General features: G+C 40.2%; 2 protein-coding genes across 6 annotated transcripts in view; one reads left to right on the forward strand and one right to left on the reverse strand.

Moving 5' to 3' along the window:
• BTD (biotinidase) lies at positions 1–9,601 on the reverse strand. 2 transcript variants are annotated; one of them, XM_067561973.1, is made up of 4 exons: positions 9,568–9,601; positions 5,508–5,742; positions 4,050–4,199; positions 1–1,606 (listed from the first exon to the last, which is right to left on the reverse strand). In XM_067561973.1, exons 2-4 carry the CDS (start codon positions 5,736–5,738, stop codon positions 425–427), a joined length of 1,563 nt encoding a protein of 520 aa, XP_067418074.1. In that variant the 5' UTR covers positions 5,739–5,742; positions 9,568–9,601; the 3' UTR covers positions 1–424. The 2 variants fall into 2 exon arrangements, with proteins under 2 accessions (XP_067418074.1, XP_067418073.1); XM_067561972.1 differs by lacking the exon at positions 9,568–9,601 and having other exon boundaries at positions 5,508–6,042.
• A 4,363-nt stretch (positions 9,602–13,964) lies between these two features.
• Positions 13,965–24,142, forward strand: part of HACL1 (2-hydroxyacyl-CoA lyase 1) — a 45,586-nt gene continuing 35,408 nt past the window's right edge. For 2 of the 4 annotated variants that reach the window (XR_010922347.1, XR_010922348.1), the window contains exons 1-3: positions 13,965–14,121; positions 17,957–18,061; positions 22,094–22,134. Coding sequence is in view for 2 of the 4 variants with exons in the window: in XM_067561970.1 (XP_067418071.1) it covers positions 14,011–14,121; positions 17,957–18,061; positions 22,094–22,134 (257 nt within the window). In the remaining 2 variants the exon portion in view is untranslated. The remainder of the gene's footprint in view (positions 14,122–17,956; positions 18,062–22,093; positions 22,135–24,142) is intronic. The other 2 variants (XM_067561970.1, XM_067561971.1) reach the window with 1 other exon arrangement.

Here is a 24,142-nt window from a genome sequence, read left to right on the forward strand (position 1 = left end):
AGCTATTTTATAACTGAATGTACAAATTTTAAGGTACACAAAAAGGGATCTACTTACAGTTGCCTCTTGATCACCTTTCAAGACAAAAATAGAGCATGGTGAGTCCAATTGAGTACTATTATTTTCGTAATATAAAATATCTTGTCACATTTTATACTGATAGCCTCTCTTCCTGAGGGATAAGGGTGTTCCTATTGCTTTTGGTAGTTGAAATATTAGCCAGGTACAGACCATGGATTGTGACCTATTCTGTGGATAAAGCACTTTGGTCAATATTTTCAAACTTGGAAGCTTAATACTCATCTTCTAAACACTGAAGCCCTAAAAGATGTGGGTGTTCAGCACCTCTGAAAATAAAGCCATTTATTGTAGGTGCCTAACTTGAAAATGTTGGCCTTTGATTTCTGGCTGGGTCAAATCTGCACTAGTCCTTCTCATACCATCGTCCATACAAAGCAGCTGTCACTAAGCCAGAGGATGACCCGTTTTTACTCATGAAATAGTAGTTGCTTGTCCAACCCAAGTGATCAGCAAAGTCCAGGTTAATTCCAGACATGAGCAGTAGAGGAAAGATATAGGAAGTACTGAAATTTCCCCCCAGCTGAAAATCTATCAAAGCAGTGGCATCCATGACCTCCTGCCCACAGGTGCTATAGCTGAAGCCACCACACTTCACTAAGGAACAAGCCTGAACATAGTATGTGCCATGGACTGTATGAAGCCCATCAAAGACACCCAAAGCATACAATTCATCAGATGAAGTAGATTTCTGGTAATTTAGATAACAACAGAGGATGTTGGCACAAACCTGGAGCTCCCCTTTAGTTCCCTGTACAGGAACGAAAGTGAAATTGTCATACATCATCTCCCCATAAAATATAGGAGAGGCTTCTTTGTTTTTTTCTGCTACCCTGCAGTGGGCCTCTTGCTCTTTCTTATTGTAAACTTGATCATCTATGTGAAGGCTTGCAAAATTGTTATGGGGGTGTTCAGTGCTCTCTTCACATCTTGTATTGCTCTGTAGATAGGATTCATGCTCTGGTGTAATCACGGGGATCTCTGCTACGATAAGTTTGCCATCATGACTTTCCATGTCATGGTAGATGAAAGACTTTAATGGAGTGTATATGCCACTACCTGTCATACCCAGGTCAGGGTGGTGGATATTGGCTGCCAAAACATTGATATTAAAAGCAGTTGCAAAAGCTTGTTGAAATTCTACAGCAGACAGGAGCGGCAACTGGTTCATCCATGCAGTTGGATACACAACCTGCTTTACATTGTATTCCTTGATGAGACTCACCGCGGGCTCATAGAACAGTATATCAAAGCAAGTGAACATGCCAAATTTGCCAGCAAAAGGTGTATCAAAAAGTACGTGATCAACCTCTGGAGGCGTATTGAAGGCATATTCAAAATACAGGTTTTGTTTACGGTATCTGGCTACCAGAGTACCATTGGCGTTGAATACCACATCAGTATTAAACTGGTATCTCCCATCAGGTGGGCACACAGGATCACTGTACACACAGGGCTGCTTAGCTCCTATGTTTGCCACTAGGAAGATCTTGCTCCTCAATGCCATGCAGCTCAGTTGCTGAAGAACCTTGAGAAACCATTTAGAAAATACCGTAAGTATTTTACAATATGTGAGGATACTTACTACTTTATCAAACATGGTGTATTTCAAACCTCTTGAGATTGCTCACTCTGCATTTGCAAACATATTAAGATTTCAGCTTTTGTGAAAAACTAAACGTAGTAGGTGACTGAATGGTGAAACTGATTGAGTGGGACAGGTTCTTTCTATTGAAAAGCCACGTTTTTTCTAACTTGAATTTCTCATGATGTCCAAAAGAGTTTAGAAAAACTTAGTAAGGTTTTATTCACACTATTTAGCCATTGAAAAGAAAAAAACATTCCCTTGCACTGTCAGAGCCTGATTTTTCAAAAATGGCTTCCAGTTTTGTAGGTGCAATTATCTCCACAAATATTGAGGGTCCGATGAAAGCATTTACATGACTTTGTACCCGATAAGCAGGTGCAATCAGCTATGAGAAGTGCAATTATGATTGCTGGTGCAATTGAAGGTTGTGTTGTGGCTCATCAGGCACTAAATAACAATACTGTAAGCAACGAAGAATACAGCTTTGAACTTAGGGCAGCAGTAGAATGACCTGGAAGTTCTGTTTTTACTTATGAAAAATGACACAGCAAAAATACTAAAACTATTACTGAGATTTTTATTTCAGGCCATGAAAGGCTTTAAATATATGCCCTTAATTTCATCCAGCTTGTTCTGAAGAAATACTTGGTAGTGATGCTTCTAAGAAAAGGTTTCCTTCTCAGCTTTAAGTCTTTTATTGGCCATGTTGGCGTAAACAGATGTATCCTTACAGCTTAGTTCTATTTGGATGTATTTATATTAATCTTTTTTTCTAAACATTGAAATTCTGTATACATACCAGTAAAAAGATTGCCTATTGCACTAAAGTTTGTGTTGGATGACATGAGTAACATAATGGCTGGGAATAGAAGGTTCTAGGTTTTTGGCCTGCTTTATTCCTCTCCTGTAAGACAACAAGCCTATTAGGTATTATCTTTAAATATCATTTTATATTTAAAGAAACCCATCTTTTGTTTTCAGATGTTTATCTCAATGACTTCATCTCAAGTTTGCCCAGTCTGTAAGTAAAAAAAGATAGTTTTCTAGCTGCTTGCCCTGCAAACTCAACATGGGATCTCAAAGTCAAGCTAACTTCTTGCATGTATCACCAATAATAAAGATTCTGTGGGGCAAATTATGCTCCGAGTTACACCTGTGATTCACCATGTCTTCAAATTCTGCCTCATTAACACCTTTGCAACCCTATTAGTTCTTTGTGGTTGCACAGATGTAACTGAAGGTAGAGTTTGGCAACACAACTGGAGCATAATTAGAAATTCTGTTGTTGCACATGCCAGAATAGAATCCAGCATACATGTGCTCACTCATGCTCCCTCTCTGTTGTGCTGACTCCTGCAGGACTAACGGGAGTCAAAAACAGCTAAAATATATTTGTGTTATACAACTCTGTATTCACAGGAGTATACTAGTTGAGTGGGAAGATACTATTTTTATATTACGGTTTTAAATTGATCTTCACTCATGAACAGAACCAGTTTCAAAAAATTTGAGCTTCTTGTGTGAGTCAGAAAATCCACTGACATCTGAACAAAGGCTTACTAATGTAATTTGTGGATCAAATCCTGCTCCCTTTACCAAAAGAGTAGTCCCATTGAAGTCAATGGTCAGTTTTATCTTTGGTTTAACTCCATTAATTTCATTGGCATTACACCAAGGATTATGGCCCAGTATGGTTACGTGTCTGAATGTGATCAGCAGGTTTCAACTTTGTATGTGGTTATGCAACCAATCATGCTAATCAAACCATCTGTTGTACACACATGGGTGTTTTGGGGCTATTTTTTGTGATCCTGATAATGTTCTTTAGTTTTAAAAAGCAAGAATGTGGGAACACTTGATGCTACCAAGGAATTGGAATGTTAGTCTGTTAATCACCTTCAGTAAAACCATAAATAATGAGATTGTCTAAAGAGAAAGTCTTGATGCATCCCTTACATGACTATTGTGTTAGTCAGAATAAAAACCAAACCATTAATAATAATAATAATAATAATAATGTATCCTATTAAACATAGATCCCAAAGTTTCAGTTTGCTGCTTTAGAAATCCAGAGGTCTCAGGAGAAATTTTCAGACTTTCTATGTGGAATCAGTTTTGCTTACATAAGGCCAGATGCTGATCTCAATTACACTGATGCAGATTCAGAATAATTCTTTAAGGTAACAGAGCTACACAAGTGTAAATGGGGAGTAACTGAGAACACAGTCTGGCCCTTATGAAATATTGTCTTGGTTACTTTCTTTAAATTAGGGCTCATTACATTTTTAAGACCTCCTTGGCTCCTGCTGCTTGTTCTCCACCTGGAGTACAAATCCTCTCTTTGTTCACTACACTGCCACACTAGGCAATTCTAAACCTATACCTCTGTGTCACTGAACAGATGTGGCTCTCTGCATGGATTCCATTTCACAGTCTGGGGATGTGGAACAAACTCCAAATAAGGGTAAATGGTCTCTCTGGTGAAGTTGAAGCCATGGATTCCATCTTCAGGAAATACAATGATCTGTGCCCCCTGTAGGCAAAACAAACACACGCCTTGTAATCAAGAATAGCATATGGGAAAAGTGATCCAATAGCAACAAGCAAAATGGGATCTATTTTGGTATGAGGTTCCATACGAACAAAAGTCAGGGCAGCCTGCGTGTGTTGGTTTGACCATAGTATAGAGCGAGCATTCCTTGCCTTTTTTGGTAGCATTGTGTACTTAGTATATTGTGTATTTAGAAAGTACTTACAACTATTTACTTTAAAATGCAGATTGACTTATACGTCAGCAGTCACCTTACACTGAGGATATAGGTCAAATTAGGCAGAAAAACCAGCAATATTTATTCAAACTCTGTCACAAAGTAAGCTCCACCCATGAGTCACCAAAATGAGCACCATTCTCAGTAGATTGTGTGTTCTCTTGGCTCCTTGAACTTGGCTCACATTCTCGATGGCTGTGTCATGTCATGGCTCCTGCCTGGCACACCCTGTGGAACTTTATGCAGTCTTTCTAGGCATGTACCCCTTTTAGTACAAGACCTTGGGCCTCTGTTTCTAACTAACAAACTATTGTCAACTTCTATTCTGTGGCTGAGGATTTTTCCCTTTTCCCCTCCTCTCCCACACTAAGTAGATAGCAGTATATAATAAAGGAAGCATTGTCAAAGACATTTTGGCTTATTTTGTTCCTCCCCACCAAGCAATAGACATACTCAATCACTCACTCCTTCCCCTCGGGAGCATATAAAACAATCTCTCTCTCTGACCCAGCAACAAATAATGCTGTTCACTATGCTGATTCCTATTTTATTGAAAGTTTGTACTGGATTTGTGGATAGATATATAATTTATACACTCAAACCTAAAAGTAGGAGGTGCAACTCCCCATGAAAGAATTGAAAGAAAGGAGTAATGTTCTGTGGGTTGTTTGAATGAAGATCTAGGAAAGAGAAAAGTTGTTGGCAGACACTCCTCCATTACAAGGATTTTATGATTAAGGGATCAGGTAGGTGCTTGATTCTTAAACAAAAATGAAAAAAGAGAAATTCTTCTATAATAATTGTAGGTCTCTCTCCTTTCCTCCCCCCGCCCCCCAAAAACTTGAGTACCTAAAGTTAAGCACGTTCATAAGTGGCCCGATTTTCAGAGGGACTGAAGTTAAGAGTTGCTGGCTATTCAGGATCTCTGAAAACCAGGCCATTTAGTTAGGTGCCTAAATATAGGTTTAGTAGTCTAACTTTAGGTGTCCAAGTTTGAAAAGATTGTTCTCAATAATTAGAACTTGTTATATGCAATTTAAGATGGCCACCAAACTGTGAACATATTTTCTGACCTGTTTGGCTGCAGCTATTACTTGCTCTTCGTATATAGCTAGGTTTCTGATCATCAGCTCTAATGCAGAGTGTCGATCAGTGAGGGTTGCTGGGTTAGGACTCAGTATGGATCGATGTTCATACACAGCAGCAATATAATGTCCTTCTCTGTGAACTTCTGCTGAGGCAACTTGATAGCAGAAAAGGAAAAGAAAAAACATACAGCTGGCTTCCAACATGACCTTTGCCATAAATCTAGAGTGAAACAGACAACACCAAAACATTTGAACAAATCATACCACGAATTTAAAACTTTCACACTCTTAGATGTGATTTATTAATAGTGACTGCTAAATTCAGACTCTCAGCAATACTGGAACTAAAAGTTATTTTCCCCCATGTTCCTGGATGTGTTGCTTTTAAAATTCATATGAATCTATGTTTCAGGTGACACTTCAAATGTACCACGTTCATTTGCACTGCATGTATGTCTGCAGTAATTTCCTTGCTCAGTTTCCAACCCAATCTCTCAGTGCAACTATCATTGGATTTACAGGAATTGGTTCATCAACAAAGGAACAGATGATTGCTGAAGGAATTAGATTGAGGGCATACAGAATCACCCTGCACCATTTTTTTAAGTAGATAATATATGTAGACTAAATCTCATTTCTCTCAGTGAACTCTTCCATAAACTATTAGGAAAAATGCTGACTGTAGATGACTGATATTACTGCTTTTTATTACAGGCATAAAAAGAAATATGCTGCCCATTAAAAACAGTATACACTTCTTTTTAATCTCTATTCTTGGTATTCTCAGATAAATTGTCCTTCCTCCTGTTTTCCCCCAAGGGAAAAAAATGCAGTTTTGATGTGCTAGGTCCTAAAATATCTGCTTGTAGCAATCTGAAGGTATTGCAGAAGTAAGTAAAACCCAAATTAGTAACTTGTGACTGTGTATCTCAGATGAATCACTGAGCTTATTCTTTTCTTTTATGACATTTTTCTCTTCCTGTAAAATTCTTCCACCACACCCACAATAGCAGCTTTGGTAGCCGTGGAATGCAACCCAAGTGTACCTATCTTCTGAGTTCTCACAGTATTGCATGTTGTTAAGCATGTCATTCACACCCACTGACCCCAAGGCTGGAAGGCATTGTAGTCTGGCGAAATGCACACAGCAGCAGTTCTAATTTGTGTCTGCCACTGACTTGCTGTATGGCCTTGGGCAACTCACTTCATCTTTTTGGCTGTCTTCTCATCTATAATGTAAGGAAAACACCCTTCTACCTCCCAGGGGTGCTGTGAGGATTAATTAATTAGTTAATATCTCCCCAATGTTTTTAACATGTGAAGCAGTATATAAGAGTGACATTTTTCTCTTCATATGTTAAACTTGATAAATACACCACAATATGACAATTCAGATCTTGTTGCCATCATGTTTTTGGCATTGCTAATGATATTTGGGATTGAGCAGTGACCGTTTTTGAGCTGTCCTGAGATGCAGGAGGGCCACCTCGACAATGGGTACTGAAGGCCCAAAGTCTGTACACTTGATTCCTGGCATCTCTTTATCATGTCTTTCCACTGGGTATTCTTCAGTCCACTGCTGTAACTTTCAAGCACATTATAAATATCCCAGCACCCAGTGCTCAAGGTGGCTGGTTCCTATCAGACACACAACTGCTAGCTGAAATAAAAGCCACCTCATTTCAAAAGAAAATGAATATAGCAAACTCTCCAGAAGATGCTTCAGAATGCCAGGGAAAGTGTGTGCTGCTGACATGTTTCTCTAATATGCCATGAATTAGACGGGTTCTCAAACTGGGGGTCGGGACACCTCAAGGGTCATGAGATTATTTGGGGAGGGAGGGGAGTTGTGAGCTGTCTATCCCCACACATGCCGTGGCTCCAGGTGTCAGTCTTGCGCATGGCTTAGCCAGAGCCGGGTAGCCGAAGAACAGCGGCTTCTGGATGGGTGCTCTGAAGGCAGTTCCACCCCCAGCAGCAGCGCATAAGTAAGGGTGGCCTGGCCTGGGAGGGAGGGTAATCACAATCTGAAATATTTTCAAAGGAGGTCCCAGCAAAAAATGTTTGAGAACCCCTGAGTAAAACCAACATTCAGTCACCAGCAATGTGTAGATTATAACCTGTTGGGTCCAAATAATTTTTTTTTGGTTATAAATGTATCATCTTATTTTCTGATAACAAATCCTGACATAGCTGTTCTTTGTATGCAGTGTAGTTGTAGCTATGTTGGTCCCAGGATATCAGAGACACAAGGTGGGTGTGGTAATATCTTTTATTGGACCAACTTCTGTTGGTGAGAGAGACAAGCTTTCGACCCACACTGAAAGAGCTCTTTCTGGCTCAAGAGTTTGTCTCTCACCAACAGAAGTTGGTCCAATAAAAGATATTACCTCACCCACCTTGTCTCTATAATAGCAGCCCTTTATCAAGCCAACAAATACGTTGCGCAGGCGCACAGTGCCTTTCTTCCAAGGACAACTAATGAAGTGCTAAAACTGCAATGTTGGTTCTCAGATTTAAATGAAGCCTGAAAATTTAAAATATGAATGGCCTGAGTTTGCTCTCCCTAAGAGTTTTGCCATTCACTTCATCAAGAGTGTGTTTGAATCCTACTACTGTACTGTACGCAACATATAAATTAGGATAATTTTACTGGGACAAAATTAGAATGATTTTTTAAAAATGCATTGTTTCAGGGCAAATACAGAATTGTAACATGACTTTTTTTTTTTTTTTTTTTTTAAAGTGTCTGAAAATATAGTCTTTGGTCACTGACTTTTTCAGCTTTGCCACAGACTTCCTGTATAGCCTTCTAAAAGTAGCTTTAGGGTCTAATCCAAGGTCCCCTGAAGTAAAGGAATCTTCCATTGATTTAAACGAGTTTTGGATTGAGCCCTTCACCTCTCTTGGTGAAAGTCTAATCTCATTTTCACTAGTATTAAATACAGTAACCTCAAATGGCTCTAAGAATTGATCCTCTGCTTTGCTTCCCTTTGTAATACTTGTGCACTTTAAAAGAGTGTTGTGAAGCTAAATTTATTAATGATGAAAGCTATTGGAAAAACTAAACGGTCATTCAAATATAAATAAATTTTAATTCAACCCTATTCATGACCCTTTTATGTTGTGATTAACTTCAATTAATAAAAATTTGAGAATTTTCTTGTTTCAGGACAATTGAACAGGAAAAAGGCATAATTGGTCGCATAAGTTTTGTTGTGAATTATTTGGTCACCTCTATTAATGTTTGTGGAACACTCAGAGATGCTTGTGTGGAAAGTACTACAAAAGTGCAGATTATTACAGAAAGAGATTCTATCACGTATGTACAACATTTGTTTTAAGAGACACGACACTTCATGAATGTCCTTTTGTGAAATTACATTAAATCACTTCAGCAATATTTTGATTGGAATACACTTTGCATTTATCCTATTAAATGGAGCAATTAAAACTATATTGAGAGCTCTATTTCTGCATGAGTGCAGGTCAATTTTATTGCTCTTCTGTATACAAATTCAGAATGGGAAGTGTATTGTGATTGAGGTATATAAATTGTCACTGCAAACTAGCTATGAGTTAAGCTAAAGGATTCAGGAGGACACAACTGAGGCAAATTTGGTTTACAAGTACCGGCACAAGCTATACTTTGTAAGGTAAGAGAAATCATTCTAAGAATATTCAATGTACTGCAAGAGATACTATAGTAATTTCAAATAACATTTTAATTTTAAAACATTACATTAAATGCAGTATCTTATCAGAATCAGTGTCCAACTCAGATTAATTTAAAATATCAAATTTCTTATATTCCAGAATGAAAAGTGCCTAATTAGCACTTATCACTGTCTTTATCACTGTGCTGTCCTTGCTTTTTGTCTACATGGCAGCTGGATCGATTTCAACTGATGAAGAATGGAAAACTCGGGAAATCCATTTCACAGGAATTTGGTAAGTGATATGTTGGAGTTAAACCTAGAGTGTTACTACTATAAATTATGTTAGCCAAGTTAAAAAGTTCTCAAAAGTCTCCAGATCAGCATACCTAAGAGCACACCTTCTGTGTCTTTCCAGTCCTGCCTGATACTGTTCTTATGCAACACCACCTTGGTAACATAGAAGCCTTCAATATAAAAATGTGTCTCAAATTAAATCATTACATGTTGTTAAAAGCTCAAAATATAGTCCTAGAAGTACTAGAATACTTTCTCTCTGTTAACTTCTTCTGCTAGGTTTAAGGTTGTCAATATGCCCCCTAACAACTATTTAAAAGGATAGTTATTTTGCCCTAAATTACATAAAGCACAAATAAAAACATAGCAAGGCTCTGATAACATTATTCCTAGTAGATATTTCAGAGAGATTCGCTTTTATAAGAATAATTTTTAGAAAGAAATGCGTGGTAATTAAACTGGCTACAAATTTTTGCACATTGTGATCAAATTCTTATTCACTTTGAAAGAGATTATAATACAGAAAACCTAAATCTATGCATATGGAGAAAAATACTCAGTAAATAGCAGATTTATTTGCCTTAACTTTAATATTATGAAAAAATTGGTATATAGACAATAGATCATAAAGCAAATAATGGATGTGATTCTCCACTGCCTTCTGCAGCTATCTGAATTTTAACAAAATTCTGATGCTGCCACATCAGAATTCTCCAATCACTTACAACAATGGTAGCATTTAACATTCACTTTGCATAGGTGTAAATGACTACACAAGATATAAAGGAGGAGGAAAAACTGGACCTTTGCCTTTACACTGAAATAACTGCAAAAATGGCACCATCTTATTCAATGTATCTTAGTCATACTTGTTTCCTGACAGAACCAACTTTTCTACTTTTAACATGCCTTCAGAGCCAAAAAAGTTGTTTAAGAGGTAGATGTATTCCAACCTGAGTAGTTAATCAACAAAATTGTCAACCAAAGTCTAATTAAAATTTTTTAGTGCTGGTGATGGAAAGAGCTGAGCTTGGATTTTCAGGTGCCCAACTGAATTTGGGGCATGTTTTAGAAAAATCTTTTTAACTTGCAAACTGAGTAGATTTGGCATGCCAGGCACTGACAGAGTATATATGAAATCCTAATAGTTTTATACATTCACTTTTCAGAATGTAAACTGTTTCATTGGAGAATATCATAAATGTACACTTCAACTATAATATTCCCACTAGTTCTGCTTAATACTTCAGAGAGAAATTAAGTAACTGGCTCATGGTCACGTACAGCAAGTCTCCATTACATGCAAACTTGCATCTTAAGAACCACTATACAGCAAAACATACTATAATTCTAAAGTGGTGAAATGCACATTAGCTTTGGTTGCTGTTATAATAATGAGTTATTTTGTTGTGAACCATAAATTCGAGGATAAATTGTTTGACCTGTAGTGAACAATCTTGTGTATCTCCATTCCCCACACAGATACATCCATGAATGACAGGAAAAATGAAGAAAATATAACTAGATCATAGGGGCTTGTGATGTCATCAGAATCCCAAAATATCCATAACTTTACTATATTTTATACAATTATTGACCAGCAGAAGAAAAATGGAATTAGTTGTATTGCTTCTTTCTTCTACTTGACCTTTTCCTCCTCCCCTAAATGCACATTCACAGACAGCGACAGAATGTGTACTGCTGCCAGCCAAATAAGCTTGACTGTAATTACTACTTTCTAGCAGTTGCAGCCTACAACAGATATTAGCTGAGAAGTTAACATTTTTCTGTTAACTTCTTGGCTAATATCCGCTGGAGGCTGTTTTCGTGCTGTAGACCTAAAATCTTATTGGCTTTTCCCCAGTAGTTTTTGTCGAATCCTCCCATCATATTACACTGGTCGAGAAACTTGCCCACAGGCTTATGGCAAGAAAGAAGTTTCCGAACTGCTTTAGAAGAAAAACCAGTTTGAAAATTTTCATCAAAACATGGATAGAAATGAGATCTTTGATGTGAGTTACTAGCCCTCTTTGAAACTAACATTTTGAAACACATTATTGTAAAGAACAGTGACCACATCACTTGACTTTTTTTCTAAATTTAACGTTTTAAAATGTTTTATTGCCAAAGTGGTGATAGTTACTTTTGTAAAGCTAAGTTAATACAGACAATATATTAACTATTGGGCTAATTATTAGATTCTACCACTCCCCAAAATCTAAAAATGGAAAGTGAGGTTAAAAACAAATGAAGTATAATTATATGACTCAAAATTATATGATGCTGATAATTTGGTCCATGGTACAGAATTGTTATACATGAATATATAGACTATTTTATTTTTGGATGATGCATTACATAATGCCTCTGACACTATTCAATCTAGCTGGCTACATCACAAAGTGGTCCACTTTTCTGAACAAGTCTGTAAATATAACCCTTTGAATGCAGGAAATGTGGTGTCAAAGCATCTTGTTACTTTGTAACTCTCCTGTTCACTCCCTCTGTCAGCCAGATCCCACAGTAATTTAAAGTATCATATACTGAAGTTCTGTACAGGATGTTGTTAAAAGCCTTCTACTGTTTTTGAGGACATCACAACTCATTCTATGTAGATGTACACAGAACCTTGACTTTTTTTTTTTTTACCAAACACGAATGACCAGTTCTATAAATCATTTTTCCTGTCTAGCGGGAGAGGGGGTGTAATCACATAAGTGAAGTTATCCCTTCACATCCTGATGACTTCAGCCCATTGGAAATTGCTTAGCAGTAGTTTGAAGGACGAGAAAGTGATGAAGTGTACAATACTGCAATTTATGTACTATCCCTACTGTAATTTTTTTCTATTATACAGATTCCAGGGGTGTCTGGTCTGGTTTTAAATGGGCCAAGTAAGGGGCTATGAAAGGCAGAACTTCGTAAGCTTATCTAATTATTTTTTATTTGTATAGAAACTAGCTAGTCAATGCTGACAAATCTTGACTTTAGAATAGCAAGAGCACACTAGAATACTTTGATAACTTCTGCTTTGCTCCTCCTGGAACAGGCTAGGTAAAGTGAAAAAGAAGAGGGGAGACACAAAAACAAATGGGCTAGTCTATGGTTCCTAGAGCCATTAAGGGTATATATGGCTACACTGCACACTAAACCAGGGTCTACTAGCTTCAGACTTGTGCATTCAGTGCGTTGAAGCCTATACTTGAGCATCCACACTGCATTGTAAACCTGGGTCTTTGCCATGCTACCGCATCCATAGTGCACTATGCTGACCTCCTGACTCAGGTCTCCAACTGTAGCTGTACCCACACTGAAAATGACAGTGCTTAGAGCCAGGATGACTGGCTCTAACCCACCCCTCTCCCAGCATCCTGGGACTCAAGTCCTGAGTGCTTCCTAACCCGTCAGATTGATTTGTGTATGGATGAAGAGGGGCTTGGGCTTAAACCTGGAACCAACCCCAGCCTTAGGGTGCAGTGCAGACCTATCCTGGGCTGCTTGACCTTGGCCTAGGCCCACTTGTTCAGTAAGGGGATGTCCAGCTGCAATAAAACCCCAGGCATGGTGTCAGCTGACAGGGCTGCAGGTGCAGGGCTAAATTGGCAGTGTCGGGCTGGGAACCTCTTCCCCCTGACGGGGGTATCGGCCGCCAGGCTCCACCCCCCGCCTACTGTGCACTGTTACAGCCCTGCAGGCAGTCAGCTGTGCGGGGGTAGCCTGCGCCCCTCTCTCATTGGAGGGCGGCCCGCACCGACCCTCTGTCCGAGGCGCGAGCAGGGCAGGGACTCAGGAGCTGTTCACCTCAGGCTCTGCCTCAGCGCGACCCTTGAGCCCCAGGGCAGCGGCAGCTCGGCTCATGGCTGCGAAAGGCGACGCAGCCCGGCCTTGCGCAATACGGGACAGCGGGAGCCGCAGTGTGGAGCTGGCTGCTGCTGCTGCACTCGCGAGCGGGCGCGCGCGCTCGCCGCTCAGGTGTCTGTCCCACCACGTGCCAGCCCCGCCCACTCCCAGTCCCTTCTCCCCCTCCCGACCGGAGCAGCCCCTCGAACCCGCCCCTCCCAGCGTCGGCCGTTGAACCTGCGCTGCACGCGCGACCCGTCCATTGGTGGGCTTCCAGGCAGCTAGAGCGGCCCCCGTTCTTACGCATGCGCTCAAATAGCCTTCCTTTACTCGTCCTCTCCCACCCCCACCGCTGCAGCGCGGGGAGGGGCGGTTCCCGTCCTATCCCGATCTGCCCTTGCCCGCGACTACTAATAACGGCCTCGGGCAAGAATTCCCTCCCTGCTTCTGATTGGCGCGATCCAATCGACAGCCTCGGGATCAAGCCTCCGCCTCCTGCCCGCAGGAGTTTGTCCTCCCCCCCCCCATCGAGCCCGCGCGCGGGTCTGAGTCTCAGCCCCCTCCTGCCGCTTCCTTTTACCGTCTCACTGGGCGGGTGCAGTACGTGTCAATCACAGCGAAAGGCTTTGCTGATTGGCTGGAAGCGACAGCGCCGTCCTTCTTCCGGCGGGCGGGGGCTCTCTGGCTGCTGGTAAATGCCGACTGCTTCTGAAGGGAGCGGGATAGCAGCAATGGCTCCCCCCGGCGCTGCGGAGGAAGAACGGGTCAGCGGGGCCCAGCTCGTTGCCGAGGCCTTAAAAGCACAAGTAAGAGTGCGCTAGTCTTCCCCGGCGGTAACCGGAAACGAGGCTCCTACGGGCAGTGGGAAGGGTCATGCCGCGTGGGACAGTGGTTAGCGCTCAGCGCTGGGAGGCGCGGGTTCGAAACCTGCCACCGGCCCTTCCCGGCCAAGCGTAGTTTGTGGCTTTTGGCCCGGGGGGCGGGGGCACGTGTGGTGCGATCACCTACCTCCCAGGGCAGCACAGAACAGCTGGGGCCGGTGCTGGTGCTGGGGAAGACCCCTGTGCTGCAAGAGCCCTGGAAGGTGGCAAAGCTGCTTCCCAAAGCCCAGCCCAGCCCCTTGGGGCCAGCCACTGGTCACTTGCTGAGACTGGGGTGACCAGATGTCCCCATTTTATAGGGACAGTCCCTCTATTTGGGGCTTTGATTTATATAGGTGCCTATTAACTCCCACCCCCGTACCGATTTTTCACACTTGCTGTCTGATCACCCTCGCTGAGACGGGCCTCTGCAGAGGGAAAATTTGCAACCTGGCATTGGTGCATAGCCCTAGCGTGAAGACATCCAGGGGGCTGCGATGGAAGACAGCCCAGGGAGTTAGGGGGGTGATGGCACTACAGCGGGGTGCAAGCAGGCCCCCAGTATGCATGGCCAATGCAGTCAGACAGTCCTAGCTCTTCACAGTCCAAATAGAGGAGCAGGCAAAGGGTGGGAGGAAAATACTCCCTGGTAAAATCACGGTAGGCACAAAAAAATCAAGCAGCTTGCCCTGGGGCTGCTGCCGTCCAGTGCCTGGAATGCCTGGTCCACATAGGCATGTTTTGATCAGCTTAGTTAGGTCTCTTGCAGCTGCAATACTGGCATATCTCTGCTACATCTCATTTGGGCTTCCCAGTTCACAGTATGTTAGGGAAGTATCATGCCTTTGCTGCAGTTAGCATGATACTTTACCCAGGGATAAACATAACCAATGAATTAGGGGTGTGCACCTTTTCTGTAACCATTTATTTAATAATTAACTTAATAAGAGTGCCATAGTACAAATGTCACTAAAGGTTTTTAGACAAAATGTCCCAACTTTGAGCTTTTTCAGATCACAAGAAGATGTGCAATTTTGAAAACTGTTATAAAATAATGGTAAGTATGATGATGAGATAGGAGCTTAAACCAAGGCCTGATCTGCACTACAGAGACACGTCGACATAAGTTGCCTCGTGTTGCCCTAGCTGACGAAGCATCTTCACTTAAATTTGTCTCCCACTGATGTACATGCCTTACTACCATGACTTAATAACATTGCCTCCTTGAGCGGCATAGAGTCATGGTGGCTGTAATTAGATTGATGTAGAGTCAGCGTAGACACTGTGTTGCTTATGTTGACTGTTACTAGTGTTCAAGAGCCCTCTCACAATGCCCCACCCACACTTGACAATACAAACACTCCTAGTGAGGATGTTCACACACAAGTGATTTCATAGTTGCGGTCTGGGCCGGATTAGCTCTCCTGTGTGCCTGGGACTATTAAATTTTTGTGGGGCCCCCGTATTCAAGTCTTTTCACTAATTTAAAACAAAATGATCACAATTATGGCATCGAGGCTATTAACGCTATACTAAACTTGCCTTTTAATTAACAGAAAGCTGTTCTGTGGTTACATTTCAGTCTTAAAACACGTAGAACAGGGATCAGCAATCTGTGGCACTCGAGCCAAATGTGGCACGCAAGATGATTTTGAGCAGCACTCACACTGGGCCCACCTCACATGGGAGAGGGGCAGGGGAAAGGAGTGGGGCTGGGTGGGGAGCAGCCACCGCACAGCGCTGCTTGGGGCTGGGAGCAGCTCCTGGCCAGAGCACTGGGCCCACATCACGTGGGAGAGGGGCAGGGGAAGGGGTGGGGCTGGGTGGGGAGCAGCCACCGCACAGTGCTGCTTGGGGCTGGAAGCGGATCCTTGCCAGGGTGCTGAGCCCATGTTGCGGGGGGAAGGAGCAGGGATTTATTTTTGCAGGGCCCCCCCTTAGCCCAAGGCCCTGGGTTGCAGCCCCTAAAGCCCCTGCATTAATCTGGCCCTGGTTGCAGTGGCTGTATGCCAGCGTAAATTGGATCAACATTATTTTGAAGTGTAGACATGGCCCAAGAGGCAGGGAATGGGCAGGCTGATGATTCAGGAAAGCTGTACAACTAGCAGTAAAGGTCTCTCTGCATGAGCAAAAGATCATTTCCAAGTTACATTAACCGCTGGACCAGTGGTTCTCAACCTATTTACCATTGTGGGCCGCATATGCAGCTCTCTGTGGGTTATGTGGGCTGCATCCACACAATATATACACTGTCTGTATGGCCCTTGGGGATGTTACATAGGCCAAAGTTGTGTGCTGATTGGGCTGCAGGGGGCCCACAGGTTGAGAACCACTGCTCTGAACAGTGACACAGCTAGCTCAGATTATTATAAACGATTTATATACAGGCATTTTAAGGGAGGTTTTCAATCTAAAACAATTTGCAGGAGCATACCCCTAGTTCGCTGGTTTTCAGTTTATCCCTGGGTAAAGTATCATGCTAACTGCAGCAAAGGCATGATACTTCCCTAACGTACTGTGAACCAGGGAGCCCAAATGAAATGGAGCAGAGAGATGCCAGTATTGCCAGCTGCGAGAGAGCAAAAATCATGAGTCAACCCCGCTGTGGAGATTAAAAAATAAAAACCCTCATGATTTCTTAATGCTATATAGGGATCAGGGGTTGGTCTCTTTTTTGTTTTTTTTAAAAACTAGTGTTACCCAATGAGTGTGGGTGAGTGGATAAGGTGATTTTCATTCTACCCCCACGCAACCTTTTGTCTCCGATCAGTTCAGCTTCCCTCATCCCCCATCAGTGCAGCACTTCATCAATTCAGCCCCACTACCCCCACCCCATCAGTTCAGCCCTTATCAGTTCAGTGCCCCCAGCCTCCTCCCTCCTCAGTTCACTTACAGGTTTTAATTTTGATTCTGTTCTGAATCCTTTGCTTGCTGTAGTTTGACTGTGACATAAGCACGTGGTCTGGGCCCTATATAAAGGAGTCTTTATTGCCTTTTTGTTAAGGGCCGAATAAATGCAGAGGGAGGGTGACTACGTCAAACAACCAAAAACACAATGTTTGGCTTCTGTTCTGTAGCAGGGAAATCTGTGCCTGGCTACACAGTGATTTTAATTTTAGACCAAACAAACACAACAATGACTAGGTTTTAGGGTAGGATGGAAGAACTTTGTTATCTATTACCAATGAAACAAATAACCAATTTGGTACAAGACCTGGAAGCTCTTGAAACTGTTCTCCCACCCTAGACTATATGGATACACAAAGGAATGTATTACTGTTTGCCTGGGATGATGTTTTTCCCCACATAAGTTTTATTGTTATACTTTTATTCAGAATCGATCTCTGTTTTAAAACCTCTAAACCAGAGATTAAAAAAATCTCTGATTTTGATTTAAGAACATGTTAGTAATTTTATATTTGAATCACTGTTATTTTCATTTGTATTGAAATCCCAATTAAGATCTAGTTTGGTGGGAAAAAAGTTAATTATTTAAAAGAAAATATTTATAATAGAAACCCTGTTTTTGAGATGAAAGTGTAAATGATCTACTGTAATTATATACCACCTGAGAACAAGCAATATGCGTAAGTGATACCTATCTTTCTCTTGAGATCTTGATATTGTATTATTGTACTTCAACCTTTACTTTGCTTTTATGTGATGGTGCACTTTATTAGGATTTAAGATAGGCACACAACACAGAAGCAACATGAGAGATCTGATTGTTGTGCATCAATTTTGGAAATAATTCTGATTTTTCTTTTTATTCTCTTTTCAGAACATTGAATATATGTTTGGTATTGTTGGTGTTCCAGTGACTGAAATTGCATTTGCAGCCCAAGCAATTGGAATAAAATATATAGGCATGAGAAATGAACAAGCTGTGAGTAAATATCTTGAGGAATAGTCTTCCTTCCTTTTATTTTCGTATTAGCTATATGTTTTACAGTTGAATCTTTGCTTTTTAAATGCCTTTGATGGGTACCAGAAATGCCCATAAAATCCCTGGTTTTGATAATCACGTGCTAGCAATAAAGTCCCTAAACTCAACTGCAGTGCAGTAGCACAGAAATTTAACTTCACACTTTTGGAACTCTGTACTTGTTGGAGTTCCCAAGTCCTGCAGCAGTTTTAATCAGTGCTCAGGTAGGGGACATAAGTGATCTTTGTTTTACTGGGAGTTTAACTGGAATTCAGAAAATTTGGTATGCATTGATAAGTGTTCCTGGAGTTCATAGTCCACGGTCCCATCAATAGAAATGGAAAAGACTTATTAGGTTATCTAGTCCATCTCCCTGTAAGTGCACAATTGTTCTTTCTAACAAGTTTTCTAGTGCTCTGGGCACTGTAGTTTTAAACATCCCAAGTGATGATTTAATCTACTTTCTCTGAGGACCTTCCTGCAGTCTTACATATTTCACTGTTAGTTTATTCTTACATTTAACCTAAATGCTCCTTTTCTTAATTTCATTCCATTGTTCTTTGTTATACCCCTTGTTATCACACTAAATAATTCCGCATATTTTCAAATATTTGTAAAATGTTATGTCCATCATTTCTGCCCAAATTTCCTCTTCTCTGAGCTCTTGCTATATCTTTCTGGTAGAGGTGCCCATAGATGAACATCTGATCCTGTGTTAGATTGAGCCTTGTTTTCAATGTGGTTAAGAAAAATGACGGAGTGGTTGGTTGCATTTCTCTTTCTATTAGTAGCATATTCTGTCCCAGTGACCTCTGTACCAGTCACATGCATGAAGCGCACAAAAACATTGCTGTTTGGGGAAGCATTTCTGTTTGCTTATTGAACCTGTATAGTGTAAGCATGAATGGGAGTCAGTTTTATGATTTTGCCCAGGTGCCAATTAGGTTTTAAAACTGAAATCTAAAAAAAATAGGTTTGCCAATTAAATAAATATTAAGGTCTACATATGAATGGTATTTAATTAGGAAAATCGCTTTTTACTAAGCTCAGAGAATGATAATTTACTAATTGAATGTGCTCCCTGGTATTTAGTTTGAAAGGGACTAATTAAAAGCATCAAAAGTAATAGACTAAAGTAATAGACTAAAGTTATTATTTGAGGAACTCTGAGGCTAATTTACTTTGGTTTACAAAGGAAGAACAAGTATTTAGTGTCAATTAATTGAAATACAAGATATGATTCCTTGAGGTCTCCTTAGAAAGAATGCAGATTCAACAAGGTAACTTTATTTGTAAGCCAAAGAACATGAAGAGAGATACAGTCTCTGAAATGAAATCTCCCAATTTCTGCTCAATCCTAGTTATGGTTGTGGTAGGGAAGAGCTGGTCACATGGCTGCTCCAAGAGTCTGGTAGCACTTTATGGGTTCAACACCTTCTTTGGTGGTTCAAAAAACTCTGAGGTCCCACCCAGTGACATCAATTTTATACCTGGTTTTCAGAGATTATTGAAAGGGGTGATCCTCTTATTTCTATCAGACCCTTGCCATACAGGCTCTCAGATTTCTGTGTTCTCAATTTCTCTGCTGTTTCCATAAATGGCATCAGTGTATAAGAAATGTCTTTGATCTTTTTCTTGTCAGAAGCTTTTTATGTTTTATTCATTTAATGAATTCTCTATTTACCCAGACTATTAATTAGAATGGATTGTCCAGCTCTCTTTTAAAACTAATTGAATTGTTTGCCCCCACACCTCCTTTTGGGAGGCTGTTCCAAAACCTCACTCCTGGGATGGTTAGAAACCTTCTAATTTCCAGCCTGAATTTATTTATGGCCAGTTTATACCCATTTGTTCTTGTGCCTGGTATTTACCCCCGATCTATTTATAGAGAGCAATCATCAGGGTTGGATTAACCCATTCCTGAACCCTAGGCTAACATACACTTCTCTCAGCTAGCATGGAGGGGCAGCCACGGTGCTGGGGTGTTGGAGAGTGAGCCCACCCCACACTCATCCTGCAGTGGCAGCTCCCCTCTCCGGGTGTTGCGACCTGATACGTGTGGTCACGATACCACTTACATTTGGCCCAGTCACCCCGCCGTCATTTTGGGGTGTTTTACCTTTTTAAAAAAACAGCTAAATTTCAAAATGAAAAGTCAAAACATTTTGTTCCAGCATATTTGAAACAAAACCTTTAAAAAAAAAAAAAAATCAATTTTTTTCAGCTGAAACCACTTGCTGAATTTGACCCAAATTTTGAATAGTTCAGTTTTCTGCATATCTATTATTTGTTGAAAAAAGTTTGTTCAGCGCTAATATTTGTAGTTATGTTATATATTAACATAGTGTCCCCCCCCCCCCCTTTTTTTTTTTTTTTTTTTTTGAGAAAGAGAAAGTGCCTTGGCCAGTACTAAGTTGTGTAGAGTGTTCACCATAAAAATCTTTACAATTGCCATCACAATGATGTTTACAGAAGTCCTGTACTTAGTACAGGTAGCACTGGGAATGTTATCTACTTGAAAAAGCAAAACTGAAGATTTTAATGTCAATCACTGTATATGAAGTAGTGTTTTGTGTGCTGCTTTATTTTTCCACTCACTTAGAAAATTTGTTGTTGCCATGACACCCTGCTTCTGAGATACAAAGAACCTTCTTAATGGAACACCCACTCCAGATGTTATCTGTAAACATTTGAATGTTGACATGTTTTCAGCAGGAGGGGGAAAAATACATGTCACATTAATACTCAAGAAATATGTGATAGTTCCATTATGTTTTTCTTTTCTCCTTGTCAAAGATTTATGAAATGTATAAACAGTAGAACATATTCGGCAATTATTTTCTGTCAAGTTCCCCCCCATCCGCACTGAGGAAAACAAGATGTAAATACTTATTGCTGTTATAGTAAAGTCCAGATGTTTACTGTATGACCAGTTCATCTGTGGCCATAAAAGCATGGGGTGTTTATCATCTCTCCCACCCCAATATCCATCTTTATTTTAAGTGTATACATATTAATTCATCTAAACTGAAGTAAATACATTTGCACTCATCCAAACCTGTTGGCTCTACTGTATCATTTATAATTATTCTCATGTTTGGAAAAGACACACAGCAGGTGCAAAATTATTTGGAAGGCACTTTTGAATGTGTACTTATTTCTCTTACAATGACAGTACTTGGTTTTTGGGTGGGGGGGAGGGGCTGTGCCATTTGTTTGGGGGTTGGTTTTGTTTTTTAACTATTCTGGATTGAAGGAAGCAGACTAACAGGAAATGTGATAGCATTTATTGGCTTCCCTCAATAGTTAAGACCTTTGGAACAAGTCTGATCACACAGCCTATCACAGATTTATTTATTTCTTACCACCTTTGAAAGGTTTGGTGTACCCCAATTCCATCTGGGGGCAAACTATATCAGTGTTGCCATACGCAAGTGTCCAAAAATGATGCGTTGGACATCCAAAATCATGAGATTTGGCTTAAAATCATAACATTGAAAAAAACCTTTGGATTCTTTTTATTTGCCTTCTGATTTTTTTGAGCCTTTAGAGAATACTGTTTATATTTATAACCTAGTACAGTAGCAGGCAGGAACATGAAAGAAGGAGATGAAAAAAGTAAATGTCATCAATCTCCATGACATGAACGAGCGTGAGGAAGAAGAGCCTGGAGGGAAAAGGAGGCTGCTTGTTTTTGTATTTCACATGATCACTTAGCCTTTGGCTAGAGACCCCACTTGCTAAAGGTTATTTGCAGATCCTTGAGAATGTTGTATTTAATAGTGTGAACAATACACCCTTATTCATGTCCCTCTGGAAGGGATGGTTATGGGGTGTTACGTCCTTAGTGATGGTAAGATCCATTAATCAGAAAAATTCAATGTTTAATCTGCTATTTTATTTAATTTAATTTAGTTTTTTTATTAAAAATGTTAGTATGGGGAGAGGCTGAAATATGGATATGTGTAAGTAACCTTGTATTATCTTCAATAGGCCTGTTACGCTGCCTCTGCTGTTGGGTACCTGACAGGCAGGTAAGCTGCATATTTTATATGACACAGCAATTGTTTGAGCTAGGGCATTTTCTCTCCTATTTTTTTGAAAAGATGTGTAACTTAAAGCAAATGTAAAGACTAAGACTGTAAAGAGAGAGTGCCTCTTTGAAATGGCACAAGGGAAGTGCATAGATATACCTATTTTGAATTTGAATTTTGAATTTATCTTTGCATCTATTAACTTCTTTAACCCAAGAGTTTAAATTTAGTCACTAGTGGCTTCAGGGTGTTAAATTATTCATTGGGGAATGGAAGTGAGGTTAGTTTACTGTTTCAGATAAATGAACTATAAGCCAAAAAATGCAGCATCTCTGTTAGCTGGTTTAGTTACTATTAAGACTATTTTCATATATAGACACTCACCAACATTTTTTTCTTTAAACTTGCATCCAACTCAAAAATGGCCCAGCTAATTTCTTTTTCAGTTTGTGAGAGTGGCACAGTACTATAACTCATTTAGAACATGCATTGCACATGGCCTAGCTGTATTAATAAAAATTAGTTAAATGATTAAGCTCTATATTCAAAGTTGTGTAAGGTTAGCCCTTACTTTAAGCTGCATGTTAGTGCACGGAGATGCTGTTGTAATAATTGGAACATAAACCTAAAGTTAGAATTCACCGCTGTATCGGCTTTTCTGTGAATGTGACTCACAATGCAGGAACAGGGACATGCACCAATTGAGTGGTTAAGTCTCACTAGGACAGAAACAATATTGCCAGTCTTAGTACCTTTTCTTCAGTTTTACTCTTTTAACCTCCAAATATTAGTGCACCACCATAAGCCCAATACACTCATATAAAAACAGTCAAAATTAAAGCTGCCACCATTTGTTGCAATATGAGAGATCTGCTACACCTTTGTCCAATTCAGAGTTAGTTGATATATGACATGAAATATTGATAGTTTGATTTTTCTTCTTTGAATAAATGTTTAATAGAAGGGCCATTTTTCTGTTTTGCCATGTAAAGGGCCTTCAAAGCTAGTGGAACTGGCCACTGTACCACTGAAATAAAGTGTTCCAACATAGCAATACTGCCAGTGTAATGGCTCTATGGTGGCCCTCCGCACCACAGCCCTATAGGCCCTGGTGCATGGGACAGGGTCAGCTTACTACCACTCTAACTATTCTTTGCTACATGAGTGGCCCCTTAAGGGCTGTTAACCTGTGGCTAAGCATAATTAGAGACTGCTCATACAAACATTGAGGACTGGACTTGCTGAGAATAGGGAAAGCACAAAGATGGCTTTCTGCCAACTTCCCTTAACCCTCCCCTCCTCGTTAAGCAGGACTCTGGTGGAATGGAGAATCTGGCCAAAATATTTAAAGGAACACTGGCAACTTGAAATCTAATCAATATCAAATATGAATTCAAAGTAGTTTCAAGTACTGTTGATGCTCCTGAATCCCTCTGCAACTTTTTTTATAATAGTTTCCTTATTTAAAAAAAAAAAATTGAAAAATTCTGCCCTTTATTGCTTTGTCAATACCCCAGACTCCTCCTTACAAAGATAAAGGATTGATTAGAAGAGGGGAAAAGTGAAACCAACTAGACCTAGTGCTGTAAAATGCACAAAATAAACACACACTTTTTTTTCCCCTCTCTTTATTTCCAGTTATAGTTTCTTTGTTATTTTTACTTTAGGCTTAAAATCAGACGACATAATTTTTTTTAAGTTGACAGTGTCCCTTTAACTATTCAGTATTAATAGTCTCATCATATAGCTTTATGCATGGAATTTTTTTGTAAAGGGTCCAGTACTCTGTGCACATCCCACCACCCTCTTCACTCCCTTTTGAAGTGCTCTGGATGCAGCGTATTTTAAAAAACAATTTAGAATACATTTACATCTCCTAAAATCTTAAAAAATAAATATAATTAATCATGGACATTTGAAAAAGAGCTTTGGAGAGAAGGCAAAATGGAGAGGGAAAAGTCAAATATAGGAGTGGTGAAATTAAACAAAACAGCTTTCAGAATTTAAG

Source organism: Emydura macquarii, unplaced genomic scaffold (genome assembly GCF_026122565.2).
Source record: "Emydura macquarii macquarii isolate MOO-44397 ecotype Brisbane River unplaced genomic scaffold, CSIRO-AGI_Emac_v2 contig_2422, whole genome shotgun sequence".
NCBI lineage: Eukaryota > Metazoa > Chordata > Testudines > Chelidae > Emydura > Emydura macquarii.